The sequence below is a fragment of the Ailuropoda melanoleuca genome, chromosome 4 (assembly GCF_002007445.2).
Source record: "Ailuropoda melanoleuca isolate Jingjing chromosome 4, ASM200744v2, whole genome shotgun sequence".
NCBI lineage: Eukaryota > Metazoa > Chordata > Mammalia > Carnivora > Ursidae > Ailuropoda > Ailuropoda melanoleuca.
The window spans coordinates 59,277,550-59,290,742 of record NC_048221.1 but is presented as its reverse complement, the minus strand read 5'-3'; the positions used below and the strand labels follow the sequence as shown (position 1 = coordinate 59,290,742).

The window sequence follows — 13,193 nt, the reverse complement described above, 5'->3', positions numbered from 1 at the left end:
GATCGAGCCCCACATCAGGCTCTTCCTCTGGGAGCCTGCTTCTTCCTCTCCCACTCCCTGCTTGTGTTCCCTCTCTCGCTGGCTGTCTCTATCTCTGTCAAATAAATAAATAAAATCTTTTAAAAAAATAATAAAAATAAAAATAAATTAAAAAAGCCAAATCTCAAACAGACTAACCTAATAACCTAACCTAAGTGTTCTAGTAACACAGATGTTATTAATCATCCCATAGGGGACATATAAGAATTTCATTAGAAACCCAGAACTCTAAGACAGGTTTTTTCCTAAGTCCTATAAACATATAGGAAGACACCCCCCCATTATTAAACTAGTGTACCTTCGAAAGGTTATTCACTTCTTATCTCCTTTTTATGTGAACCAACAAAAGAAAACTTACAAAAATTGAATTAAAAATGGTTATGGTCTGGCAGCAGATAGAGATATGGCTTAAGCAAGAATTACTGAACTGAAAGGTAGGTCAGAAGGAATTATTTAGAATTCAGAGAGAAACAAAACAATGGAAGAAGAAAACGAAAGAGTGGGTAATAGACATAGAGGATAGAATGGAGACAACTAACATATTTAATAATTGAAGTTCTAGAAGGAGAGGAGAGGAAAGAATGAGGTAGAGACAGTATTTGAAGAGAATGAAAATTTTCCGAGCTGCTGAAGGACATCCATCTACACATTTGAAAAATCTCAATACAATTTCAAGTAGAATAAATAAAAGGATGTCTACTTCTTCACATAAAAATGAAACTGCCCCCCAAAAAGGACAGAGAAAAGTCTCAAAAGAAAACCCATTGCCTCATTACCTTTAAAGGAGTGATAGGCTCACAGTGGACTTCTCAGCAGCCTTGGTGAAGTACTGTCTTTAGCATGCTATAAGAAATAACTGTCAACCTTGAAGAAATATTTTTCAAGATCTTTTCTGATAGAAACTTTAAGAATTTTGCCTCCATTGGAGATGCCAGGCAATGTACTTTATGTATAAGTAAAAGCTAAGTGAAGGGTCCGAGATGCAAGAAGGAATGTCATGCACAGGAAACTTGTCACCGTGCTGCAGATGGTCCTGAGCCTCCCCAGCCAAACCACGGACATTTCTTTACCAAGGCCTTAAGGACAACAGACCATGTTATACATGTCTGAGGTGCCAGAAGAGAGGGTCTGAGGGCTGCTCTTCCTGGCACTGAAAGGAATGGGACCATAAGAGCAAAAAACATAAGTACCTCTTGGCTCCTTCATCTCCTTTGAAGCAGTGTTTACAGACTCTGATTTTGTATAGAGTTTATACCAGTATTTTTCATTTGGGTTGTTAATCACTAATGGATGCTAAAATTAATGTGGTGAATCACATCCAGGATATTTTTTTTAATTGAGAGAATGAAACAAACATCAGAATACATTGAATCTTATAAGGATAAGAATTGTTTCCTGAAATTATCTGGGTATATGGGTGGATGTTGGTATCTGTCTGTATCAGCTCCTGATATAAAATGTTTTTCTGTGGGTCTGGGTCACAAATATTTGAGAAACATTAGCTTAGGGGATAAAGTAGGTTATCTAACTCTGGCAAGTGGTGTCGAACTCCCTGTAACAAACACTCTTTAAGGACCCAGCTTGCACCCCAGGCAAGTGTCCTGAGCTGCTCAAAGCTGCCTGTGGCATCTCTACATAAGGCAAAAAAATGCAAAGTGTTGCATTAGCCTCGAAACAAATAATGTGAAGAAGACACTGCTGACAAGTGTAGATTGCTGCTTTGGGTGCAGTGCACATGTTAACTCACCCTGCTTCCTGCATGTTAAATTTCACCACTGTTCACAGGTTACATTTTTCTTTTCTTCTTGAGGCACAACTTGAGGAAGGCAGGGTTCACTCCCTAAGTAAGTCAGGCATATAGTGCTTCTCTTTTCAAGACTGGAATCTCAACTTTGCTACTCAAATAGGTTATAATTTACAGAGCTGTGTATTCTTACTTACCATACAACATTACCACAGTCTAATACTCTAGAAGTAAACAAAGAAGAAAAAGACCTGAAGCTAATATAAGGTTATATGCCAGTTTTACCTCAAAAAAAAAAAAAAAAGAAAAAGAAAAAAGGCAAAGACTGTCAAGCTTTTTTGGTCATCTCCAGACTGACAGGAAGAGAACAGACTCATGCTCACTGTAGTGTCTGATTTGGTTTGCAGAGGATGTAGAACCTTATCAAACAAGAACAGTTACCTTTCAGCCTTTCTGTGGTCCTTATTTACCTAAGGACACGAACAGCTGCCAGGAACATTGTCTGCACAGATCTGAAGGCATGGCTGAATTTTTGTTGTGTCACAAGACATACTCAGAGTGCATCATTCATACCAGATGAACATACAGCGGTCTCTGCATTTCATTTAGGAAATGCAAGCCCCTGGCTGTCATCATTCTTGGGAGCAAGGCCAATGCCTCCTCTGATGGGAGAAAGCAGAGTCAGTGCCCAGTTTTCCATCCCTTAACAATATTACTTCCTCCAGCTTTCTGGAAGCTCTCCATACAGACTGTGGGAAGACTGACTTCTAAAACATGTTCTGCCACCACGATGCCCTTTAGGCATTCTTGCCTTTATATAACCCTCTCCCCTTGAATGGCCATTAGACTGGCCTAGTGACTTGTTTCTAACCAGTAGAATACAGCAAAAGTGACAGGGTGTCACTTCCACGATGAGGTTAGATTGTGACTTCTGTCTCATTAGCAGACTTTCTGCCTTCTCCACTTGCAAGCTGATGTTATTAAAGAGGCCATGTGGGGATGCCTGGGTGCCTCAGTCAGTTAAACATCTGCCTTCGGCTTAGGTCATGATCTTGGGGTCCTGGGTTCAAGTCTGGTATCAGGTTTCCTGCTCAGCAGGGAGTCTGCTTCTCCCTCTCCTAATACCCCTCCTGCTCACTGGTATGGTCTCTCTCTTTCTCAAGTAAATAAATAAAAATGTTCAAAAAAAAAAAAACACCATGTGGCAAGGAAGTGATACTGTGGGTACAGCAGCCCTGGAGGCACTGAATTCTGCCATTTACACATGCATTTGGAAGCAGATCCTTCTCCAGTCAATCCTTCAGATGAGACCATCCCTGAGACCCATTGCAACCTTGTGAGATTATATGTACTGTGGAAGCTAATAAGTTGGCAGTAGTTTGTTACACAGCAGTTCATAACTAATACATGGATAAAGCCAAAGAATAGAAAAAGAAATGAAATGGCTTGTAAACTACAGGAAGTCCCATGTAAAATTTTGGAAATGCTTCTCCACATGAGATCATTTGTGATACATACGTATGTTTGACAACACAGAAGGGCATCTGGAAGGGAGCATACTGAATTTAATAGTGGTCATATCTGGGGAGGTGAGGGGAGGAGGGAAAGGACATGTAATGAGAAGAGGTGTTCACCTTTTTTTAAGGTTGTAAAACTTTCAAATCATATATATTAATATACAAAGAAGAAAAGAGTAAAGGAGGCCTTGTCTGAAATTTTCTTGGAAGCCCGGAATTTTTCTGAATATTAAGACAGGATTGTTTGTGTTGATCATAAAAAGAGAAACTGGAACACTCAATACAAAATAGTACAACCACCTTAGAAAAGTTTGGCATTTTTTATAAAGTTAAACATATTCACTATACAACAGCAGTCCCACTCTGAGGTGTTTATCCAAGAGAAATGAAAGCCTATGTTCACACAAAAAAACTGCACAAACCTAACCACTGAATGAGGGTGAATCTCATGTAGATTATTTCTCAATAATTTTTAAATTTTTTTTAAATTAAAAACCTATACATAAGTGTTTAGAGCAGCTTTATTTTAAATTGGAAAAAACTAGAAACAGTGCAGATATCTTTCACTGGTAAATGAATAAAACAAACTGGTACAGCCACACGGTGGAATCCTACCCAGCAGTAAAAAGGAATGAACTACTGATACCCACAGGAACATGAGCAATTCTCAGATGCGTCCTGCTAAGTAAAAGGAACCACACTGAAAAGATACAGGATGTGATCCAATTTATATGACTTTTTAGAAAAGGCAAAAAGGCGGGGGTGGTGGTGCTACACGTAAAGAGGATGAATTGTACTGTAAGTTATACCTCAGTACACCTGATTTCAAAATGATTAAAAACAATTGTTTTCTGTTTGTCTTGGTTTAGTTTTGAGGTTTACCACACAACTATTGGTTTTAGATTCCAAGTTATGTAAAGGCTTCTATTTTAAAAGAATGTACAGATTCCCCTTATTGTCAATAATACTTAGGTGTGCTAGGGTCTTTATTTTGGCATTGTCTGATGAAGAAAGACAAATACTGAAGGTTCAAGAATAGACTTGTAAGATCAAAGTATGTTATGAGAAGATTAATGCATTTTTTTTTCTTTTTTAACTCCCCAAAGGTGAGGAAGAAAATGCTTCCCGTTCCTCTGGATGGGCATCCTATCTGCATAGTTGGTCCGGACTTCGATAGATTGATGGAAAAACATTATTTATCAACCAAATAGAATCCATTAGGCAAAAAAAAAAAAAAGAAGAAGAAGAAGAAGTTTCACGTATATTGCTGTCATTCTTTCATCCAAAAGTGTGTGTGTATATATATTCACATCTACGTATATTTGTACATACATATGTCAGATGTATTTAAAAAGTCTCCGCTTGAAGTAAAAGTATGAAGTAAAAGTACAGCAGCCTGAAGTGTTTGATAGCGTCCACAGCCCTTTGACTCTGTGACCTCCCAAGCATGCTGCCAGATGAAAACACCAAGAATGAAGTCACTCCCTCCTTCTGTGGAACCTCAGGGCCTGCCTGTTTCTGGGCAGTACTGTGAATTTCAAAGTTAAATTTTGGTACAGTACCAACTGGAATTTAGGTTTTGAAAATAATGTTACAAGACTATTTATTGCAAGAGCAAACTTGCAGAAAGGTTATTATTATAAATTGTTAAAGAAAATTTAATTAGAATATGAAGGAAAATGCTTTATTCATAAAGTCGACGTGTTTGTTAAGGGATTATAAGGTGAATATGTGCAGTTAATTTTGAGACTAACATTTAGTAACTAAAATGTACTGTTCTTTTTTTCTCTAAAATATATTATCTCAAAACTCGTTATGTTTTCAGAAGCCCGAGAGTTGGCTGGTGTGACACAGAACATGAACATAGGGGACCAGCTCATTACCTTGGAGTGATTTCATGATGTCTCTCCAGGCTCTTAAGAGAGTTTATCTACTTTCAAGCCATGAATCTGTTTTGAGAATTCTTTTCATCTCCCCCAATAAAAACTTCTTAGAACATTGACTGTGTCATTCAGCATTGTATCTAATATGAGAGTGGTGCTTCCCATGGTTCAGACATGCCGTTCCATATGCTCTCCAGCCCAAGGAACTTCAGGAAGACACCTTAGAGTCAGTGTCACATTTTCACAGGTCTTGTAGTGTTACCTGCCTTTGATGCCTCTGAGTATATTTTATTCACAAGATCAAAATTGTGTTCTTAAATCGTAAATTTGAGAATTCTATTTTTAATATTCATTTGCTAAAAAATCACCACACAGTATGCTATGTAAGGTTCCCTTAAGCCTTTCAATTTATACTCTGATTTTCATTCTCAGCTGGTGAACTGACTTTGTACTTTGGTTACTCAGAACGTTCGTTTCGTTTCTGGTTTAATTTAACTGAAACTTGCTGCTGACATGTTGAGTTTGCTCTTTACAAAATATCTCCTATATCTCTGTCTTTCCTTCTGTTGTAGAAGAACAGACCTAACTAGTGAATGTATTAATGAAAATGCATCCATTTCAGAGCTAGCTTTAAAAGTTTAGGTTTTTTACTTTATAAACTGTGAATATGCATATGCCAGCAGCATACAATGTAACTGTAATGGTATTTAAATAAATTTCACTGTAAGTCTAGGCCTTCTTGAAGCCTGTATAAACTTGTTTTGAAATATAGTCTCTACTTACAAATGTAATAACAAAAATACCTTTTGCATGATTAAAAAATTACTTTGATTACAAAGTGATATTCTTTCATGGTTTCAGCAAGAAGAAATGTAATGAATATTTTAATATTTCTATTAAATATGTTTAACTGCATATTATATTTTTATGCCTACTCTTTTACTGTTCACACTGTCTCTCTGGAGTTTTTGAGTTAGTCTATGAATTGGCATTATACATGCTGCTTACTACTGTCTTTAGTCAGTTGGGACCTAGAGTATCAGGTATTTGAGAGAACACAGATTGACCTTTTGGTATGTGATGTGTAGATCATGGTGACTTTCGTGTCTGACATCTACCTTCCAGCTGGAAGTGGGAGCCACACTTAGCCTTTCTTTGGGCACCTCGCAAGTTCCACCTCACCTGTGATGTAAAGCATCTCTGGTATATGGTGAGCTTTGCTTATGCTCCAAACAGTGTATGATCAAGAATTATATTCCTTTAAACAAACTTTGAGAATTACATTCCTTTAAACAAACTTTGGGAGAAGTGTAACTGAGCAGCTTACTAGCAAAGCCAAACCTTGCTAAAGGCAAGCAGTATTTTTTGTTCTTTTAAACCCCACAGTAGCTGGTGATGTCACTGGAAATTAATAGTATTGAGGAGTGTGCAATTTCCAATAAAGATACAATTTGGTGAATGTGAATAGCGTGACACCCAAAAAAGGATTCGTACCATATGATTAAGTTGGAATGTAGTCACAACTTGGCCTAAGACTGTTCTATTTTGATTTGGTATCTGAAAATCAGCTATTTCAAAATAAATGCACACTAAAAAAACCAGATACAATTTTGCAGGTGACTTTGAGCTCGTTTTTACCCATGAGTGTTAAAAAGCATATGGTTATTTACATATAAGTTATATACAGAAGAAAAATATTTCCCCCCGCATTCAAAATGTGATTACATGGGAGGAAAATCAAGTTGTAGCCTTCAAATTGTTACTTTCAAAAAAAAAAAATAGGTGCATGTGACTAGAACATTGAATATGGTGAATAAATATTTCACTTTCAATAATGTAGGTGACAACTCCAGCATCCCTTCAGGGTGGGCTCGCTCAGAACCCCCATAGTGGCTACCTCACCAGATATCTGCCTAGAATTGAAAATGACAACAATCCTCTCCACCCCTGACTTTTCCTGGGAACTTTTGCCATGCCCAGGGACAGACAGAATCAACTGAACCAGGCACAGAGCCCTAACCCAAGCCAAATAGATAAGATTCAAGAATGTGGATTTGGGACCACAGAGGCAGGTTCACATCTCTGTGTAACTGGAATTGTGGTATGAAAAGACAGGAACTCTGGAATGCCCGGGAGGAGCAGAGAAACCCCACCTAGAAAGCACAAAGTAGGTTAAGCTGTCATGCAGAGGTAACACATACAGGGTGAGAATGCTGGGGTCTTCAATTCTGCTTCTAACACCTGAGACAGGTACAGTGGGCTCCAGACTATGTCCCTGAATCCTCAGTAAACTTCCACATGTGCTTTGAGAGTGACTGTCAGGTGTCTGGAACATAGTGCAGTGGTGAGAGAAGAAACTCTACACTGACGCCTAGACAGAATGTCTGCTTCACCGCTGCCTGACTTGGGCTGTGCTCCTGACTGTTTGAGCTCCCATCTCGTTCTCCAATAGGTAGACACCATCACCCCAGCACAGTGGGCACTCGAATGATAATTCCCCCTTTTCAGTGTTAGCTTCCTACTTCCGCAGCCTGCAACAAGGTTTACCAGGTCACATTTCTTTTTGTCCCCTTTTTGTCCTTCAGTGCACAGCACATAGCACTAACTAAATGTGTTTAATGAGTAAGTGATTTTAATAATCAGCAAGTAAATGTAACATTTACCTGCACATGCCCCTAATAATCACCTCTTATTTTTTAAAACTTTACAATCTGCCCCAAGCTAGGACTTAAATCCAGATTTCATGGAACATGATCAGCTGGTTAATGAAAATACACAATTAAAAATGTAGCATGAACTCTTCAAACTAAAGTTCAAAAAATTATAAGGAAGTGAACAAAAAAGCAACTATAAAAAAGAGAAAAAGATTCTAATCTAGGAAGCTCAGGATTTAAAAGGAGTCTCTGGTCTCTGAAAATAAGAAAATAGGAAGAAATTTTCCAAAAAATATTGCAAGAAAAGTTTACAAAACTAAAAGACAGGGGTCTAAAATAGAAGGCTTATCAGAGGTCCAATATAAAAAGGCATAGTGATACAAATTTGTAGAACAGAAAGCGCTCCTAAAAAGGTTCCAATGACGGGGCACCTGGGTTGTGCAGTCAGTTGAGCATCCCGACTCTTGGGTTTGGCTCAGATTGCTATCTCAGGGTCATGAGATCGAGCCCCACATCAAGCTCTGTGCTCAGCATGAAAGTCCGCTAAAGTTTCTCACTCTCCCTCTGCCCTTCTCCCCCAAATAAATAAAAAAATCTTTTTAAAAAAAATTTTCCAGTGAGAGATGGTGACTACACTTACAGTGGTGAGCATTGTGTAATGTGTAGAAATGTTGAATCACTATTTTGCATACCTGAAACTAATATACCACTTTATGTCAACTATAATTTAAAAAAATAAGAGAAAATACATTTAAAGTACTGTACTGCATTTAAAAAATCCACTTGTAAATTGACCCATGCAGTTCAAACCCAGAAATAAAAGAGAGAGAGAGGGAGAGAGAGAGAATCTCTTTCTGCATGCAGTTAAATGGTATGCATGGAGAGAAATTTATATTATTTAATATTTACCTTCTCATGTAATAATTGTTAAATGTTAAAACAAAATTGAGAAATTAAAAGAAAAATATTTCCAAAGAGAAAAAAGCAAGTTACATACACAGAAAAGGAAGGAAAAATGCGTCAGACCTCTCCAACAGCAGCATGGTACACCAGGAGACCTTGGAGAAATTTCTTCAAAAGTCTGAGTCAAAATTATTTGCAACCTGAAATTCTACAAACAAAAACTTTCAATTAAGTGGAAGAGAATAGACTTTTTCAGATCCTTAAGAATTAGGGGGGGGGAAATGACCTCCCATGCAGACTTTCCTGTTGAGAGAATATGCTCCAGAAGGCTGAGAGAGAACAGAAGTAAAAAAAAGAAGCATCCAGGAAAGGAGATTGATCACAGGAGAGTGCTAAAGAGTGATCCCAGGATGCCTGCTATGCTGCATGCCTGGAACTTGAAGAGGAAGAACCAGGAAATAAAGCTCCAAAGGGGGATTCTCCAAGAAGAAAAAAAAAATGGAACTAGTGGGTTATTTGATGTAGCTGAAGGGTAAAATTTTATTAAAAGATATTGGAAGTGGAAATGTGAACACTGACAAAATATTTTATACTAAGGAAATACGTTTAATTTGTTTAATTTTGATAATGTATTTCTGTTTAAAAAGAATTACTTTTAAAACATGCTGAAGGAGGAAAAAGATGGTGGAGGAGAAGGGGACCCTTTTTCAGCTGGTCCCCTGAATAGAGCTGGATATCTACCAGACCATCCTGAACACCCATGAAATCAGCCTGAGAGGTAGGAAGATACATCTGGATATCTACAGATGAACATCTCCGGGACTGAGTACTGAGGTACTTAGCAGGGAGCCGCCAATCTGCACACAGATATCGGAAGATAAACGGAAGGGGGAGGGAGCTGCCGCGCTCGGGCGCCGGGAAGCAGTAGCCACCTGCACTGGGGAGTGGGCCGGATTCACGGACTGGTAGCTGCTGAGAAACCAGACTGAAACCGGGATGTCAGGAGCGTGCGTGGGAACTGGGGAAGTTGGTGATGTTAGAAGCACAAAGGGCAGAGACACGCCAGCTGTGGGATCGAGGGCTGGGAGATCAGCTGTGGGGCATGCAACACAGGATGCTGTGGGGTTTTTAGCAGCACCGACAGAAACAGAGTTAGAGTGGCCAGGAGAGCTCAGTGGAGAGCGGACTGCGATCTCTCTGTTCTGAGACAGAGGTTTATATACAGCCACTGCTGCTCTTACTCTCAGAAGAGTCACAGAAAGCCTCCAGGGAAAGCCCCCAGAGAAAAAAAGCCAGGAAAAACCGGTTTGCACTGTGCCCACACGCACCCCTCCCCCAGGGACAGGACAACTCTACCCAAACAGGGCTGCCTGAGTATCAGCGTGGCAGGCCCCTGCCCCAGAAGGCAGGCTGAAAATTAAGAAGCCCACATCCCTGAGGTCCCTATAAAACAAGTGCACCTTGCTTGGGTCCTGGTCAATGATTTGGGCTCTGTACATCCCCACAACCACTCCTCATCAGAATGACAAGGAGGAGGAACCCCCAACAAAGGAAAGAAACAGAGACTGTGGCCTCTGCCAGAGAACTAATGGATATGGATATAACCAAATTGTCAGAAATGGAGTTCAGAGTAACAATGGTCAAGATGATGTGCAGGCTTGAAAAAAACATTAATGAAAAAATTAACAAGAATATAGAATCTCTAAGGGTGGAAATGAGAGTGAATCCGGCAGAAATTAAGAATGCTATGTATCAAATGCTATCTAAACTGGATGCTCTGATGGCCAGGGTAAAGGAGGCAGAAGAACAAATTAGTGAGTTGGAAGATGAGATGATAGAAAAGAAGGAAAAAGTGGGAACTCGGCTTTAAAAACTCCAATTTCAAGAATGTAGAATACAGGAGATTATGGACTCAATGAAACGTTCCAATGCCAGAATCATCAGCATCCCTGAGGGGGTGGAGAAAGAGAGAGGTCTAGAAGAGATATTTGAACAAATTGTAGCTGAGAACTTCCCTAATCTGGTGAAGGAAACAAACACTTGTGTCCGAGAGGCAGAAAGGACCCCTCCCAAGACCAATGAGAACAGACCAACACCATGTCACATAATAGTACAATTTGCAGATCTTAGATACAAGGATAAAATCTTGAAAGCGGCCAGGGGAAGAGAATCCTCACCTACAGAGGGAGGAACATGAGAATAACGTCAGACCTGTCTAAAGAGACCTGGCAAGCCAGAAAAATCTGGCAAGACATATTCAGAGCACTAAGTGAGAAGAACATGCAGCCAAGGCTCCTTTATCCACCAAGGCTGTCATTCAGAATGGATGAAGAGATAAGGACCTTCCAGGATCAGCAGAAACTGAAAGAATATGTGACCTCCAAGCCAGCCCTACAAGAAATATTAAGGAGGGTTCTATAAAAGTTAAAAGGCCCCAAGAGTGATACAGAAGAGAAATTTACAGTCTATAGAAACAAAAACTTCACAGGCAACATGACATCATTAAAATCATATCTCTCAATAATCACTCTCAATGTGAATGGCCTAAATGCTCCCATTAAAATGCCACATGGTTGCAGATAGGATAAAAAGACATGACCCATCCATATGCTGTCTACAAGAGACTCATTTTGAACCTAAAGATACATCCAGACTGAAAGTGATGGGATGGAATACCATCTTTCATGCCAATGGACCTGAAAAGAAAGCTGGGGTAGCAATTCTCATATCAGACAGATTAGATTTTAAGCTAAAGACTGTAGTTAGAGATACAGAAGGACACTATATTATTCTTGAAGGGTGTATCCAACAAGAGGATATAACCATTATAAATATCTATGCCCCCAACAGGGGAGCAGCTAGATACACAAGCCAACTCTTAACCAGACTAAAGAGACATATAGATAATAATAATAGTAGGGGACCTCAACACTCCACTCTCAGCAATAGACAGATCACCTAAGCAGAAAATCAACGAAGAAACAAGAGCTTTGAATGACATACTGGACCAGATGGACCTCATACATATATACAGAACACTACACCCCAGAACAACAGAATACTCTTTCTTCTCGAATGCACATGGAACTTTCTCCAGAATAGACCATATACTGGGTCACAAAACAGGTCTCAACTGATAGCGAAAGACTGAGATTATTCCCTGCATTTGCTCAGACTACAGTGCATTGAAACTGGAACTCAATCACAAGGAAAAATTTGAAAGAAACTCAAACACTTGGAAACTAAGAACCATCCTGCTTAAGAATGATTGGGTAAACCAGGGAATTAAAGAGGAATTTAAGCAATTTATGGAAACCAATGAGAACAAAAACACATCAGTCCAAAACCTATGGGACACTGCAAAGTAGGTCCTAAGGGGAAAATACATAGCCATCCAAGCCTCACTCAAAGGAAGGAAAAATCTAAAATGCAGTCTTTATATTCTCACCTCAAGAAGCAGGAGATGGAACCAAAGAACAGGCCTAACCTATGCACGAGAAGGCAGTTGATCAAGATTAGAGCAGAGATCAATGAATTAGAAACCAGGAGCACAGCAGAACAGATCAACAAAACTAGAAGCTGGTTCTTTGAAAGAATAAATGAGATTGATTAGCCACTGCCGTATGCACCCCAATTTTCATAGCAGCATTGTCCACAATAACTAAATCGTGGAAGAAACCGAGATGCCCTTCAACAGATGACTGGATTAAGAAGTTGTGGTCCATATTTACAATGGAATATTACTCAGCTATCAGAAAGAACGATTTCTCAACATTTGCTGCAACATGGACAGCACTGGAGGAGATAATGCTAAGTGAAATAAGTCAAGCAGAGAAAGACAATTATCATACGATTTCTCTCATCTATGGAACATAAGAACTAGGAAGATCGGTAGGGGAAGAAAGGGATAAAGAAAAGGTGGTTAATCAGAAGGGGGAATGAAGCATGAGAGACTATGGACTCTGGGAAACAAACTGAGGGCTTCAGAGGGGAGGGGGATGAGGGAATGGGATAGGCTGGTGATGGGTAGTAAGGAGGGCACGTATTGCATGGTGCACTGGGCGTTATACGCAAATAATGAATCATCAAACTTTACGTCAAAAACAGGGATGTATTGTATGGTGACTAACATAATATAACNGCTGGTGATGGGTAGTAAGGAGGGCACGTATTGCATGGTGCACTGGGTGTTATACGCAAATAATGAATCATCTAACTTTACGTCAAAAACAGGGATGTATTGTATGGTGACTAACATAATATAACAAAAAAAAAAAACATTAGGGGCGCCTGGGTGGCATGGCAGTTAAGCGTCTGCCTTCAGCTCAGGGCGTGATCCCAGCGTTATGGGATCGAGCCCCACATCAGGCTCCTCCCCTTTGAGCCTGCTTCTTCCTCTCCCACTCCCCCTGCTTGTGTTCCCTCTCTCGCTGGCTGTCTCTATCTCTGTCAA

At 39.6% G+C, this 13,193-nt stretch overlaps 1 protein-coding gene across 3 annotated transcripts in view; it reads left to right on the top strand.

Moving 5' to 3' along the window:
• GCC2 (GRIP and coiled-coil domain containing 2) overlaps positions 1-6,098 on the top strand; it is a 53,967-nt gene extending 47,869 nt beyond the window's left edge. For all 3 annotated transcript variants that reach the window (XM_019810072.2, XM_011237410.3, XM_034658911.1), the window contains one exon: positions 4,407-6,098. In XM_019810072.2, the coding sequence (XP_019665631.1) occupies positions 4,407-4,477 (71 nt within the window). In that variant the 3' untranslated portion in view covers positions 4,478-6,098. The remainder of the gene's footprint in view (positions 1-4,406) is intronic.
• Positions 6,099-13,193: the final 7,095 nt, after the last annotated feature.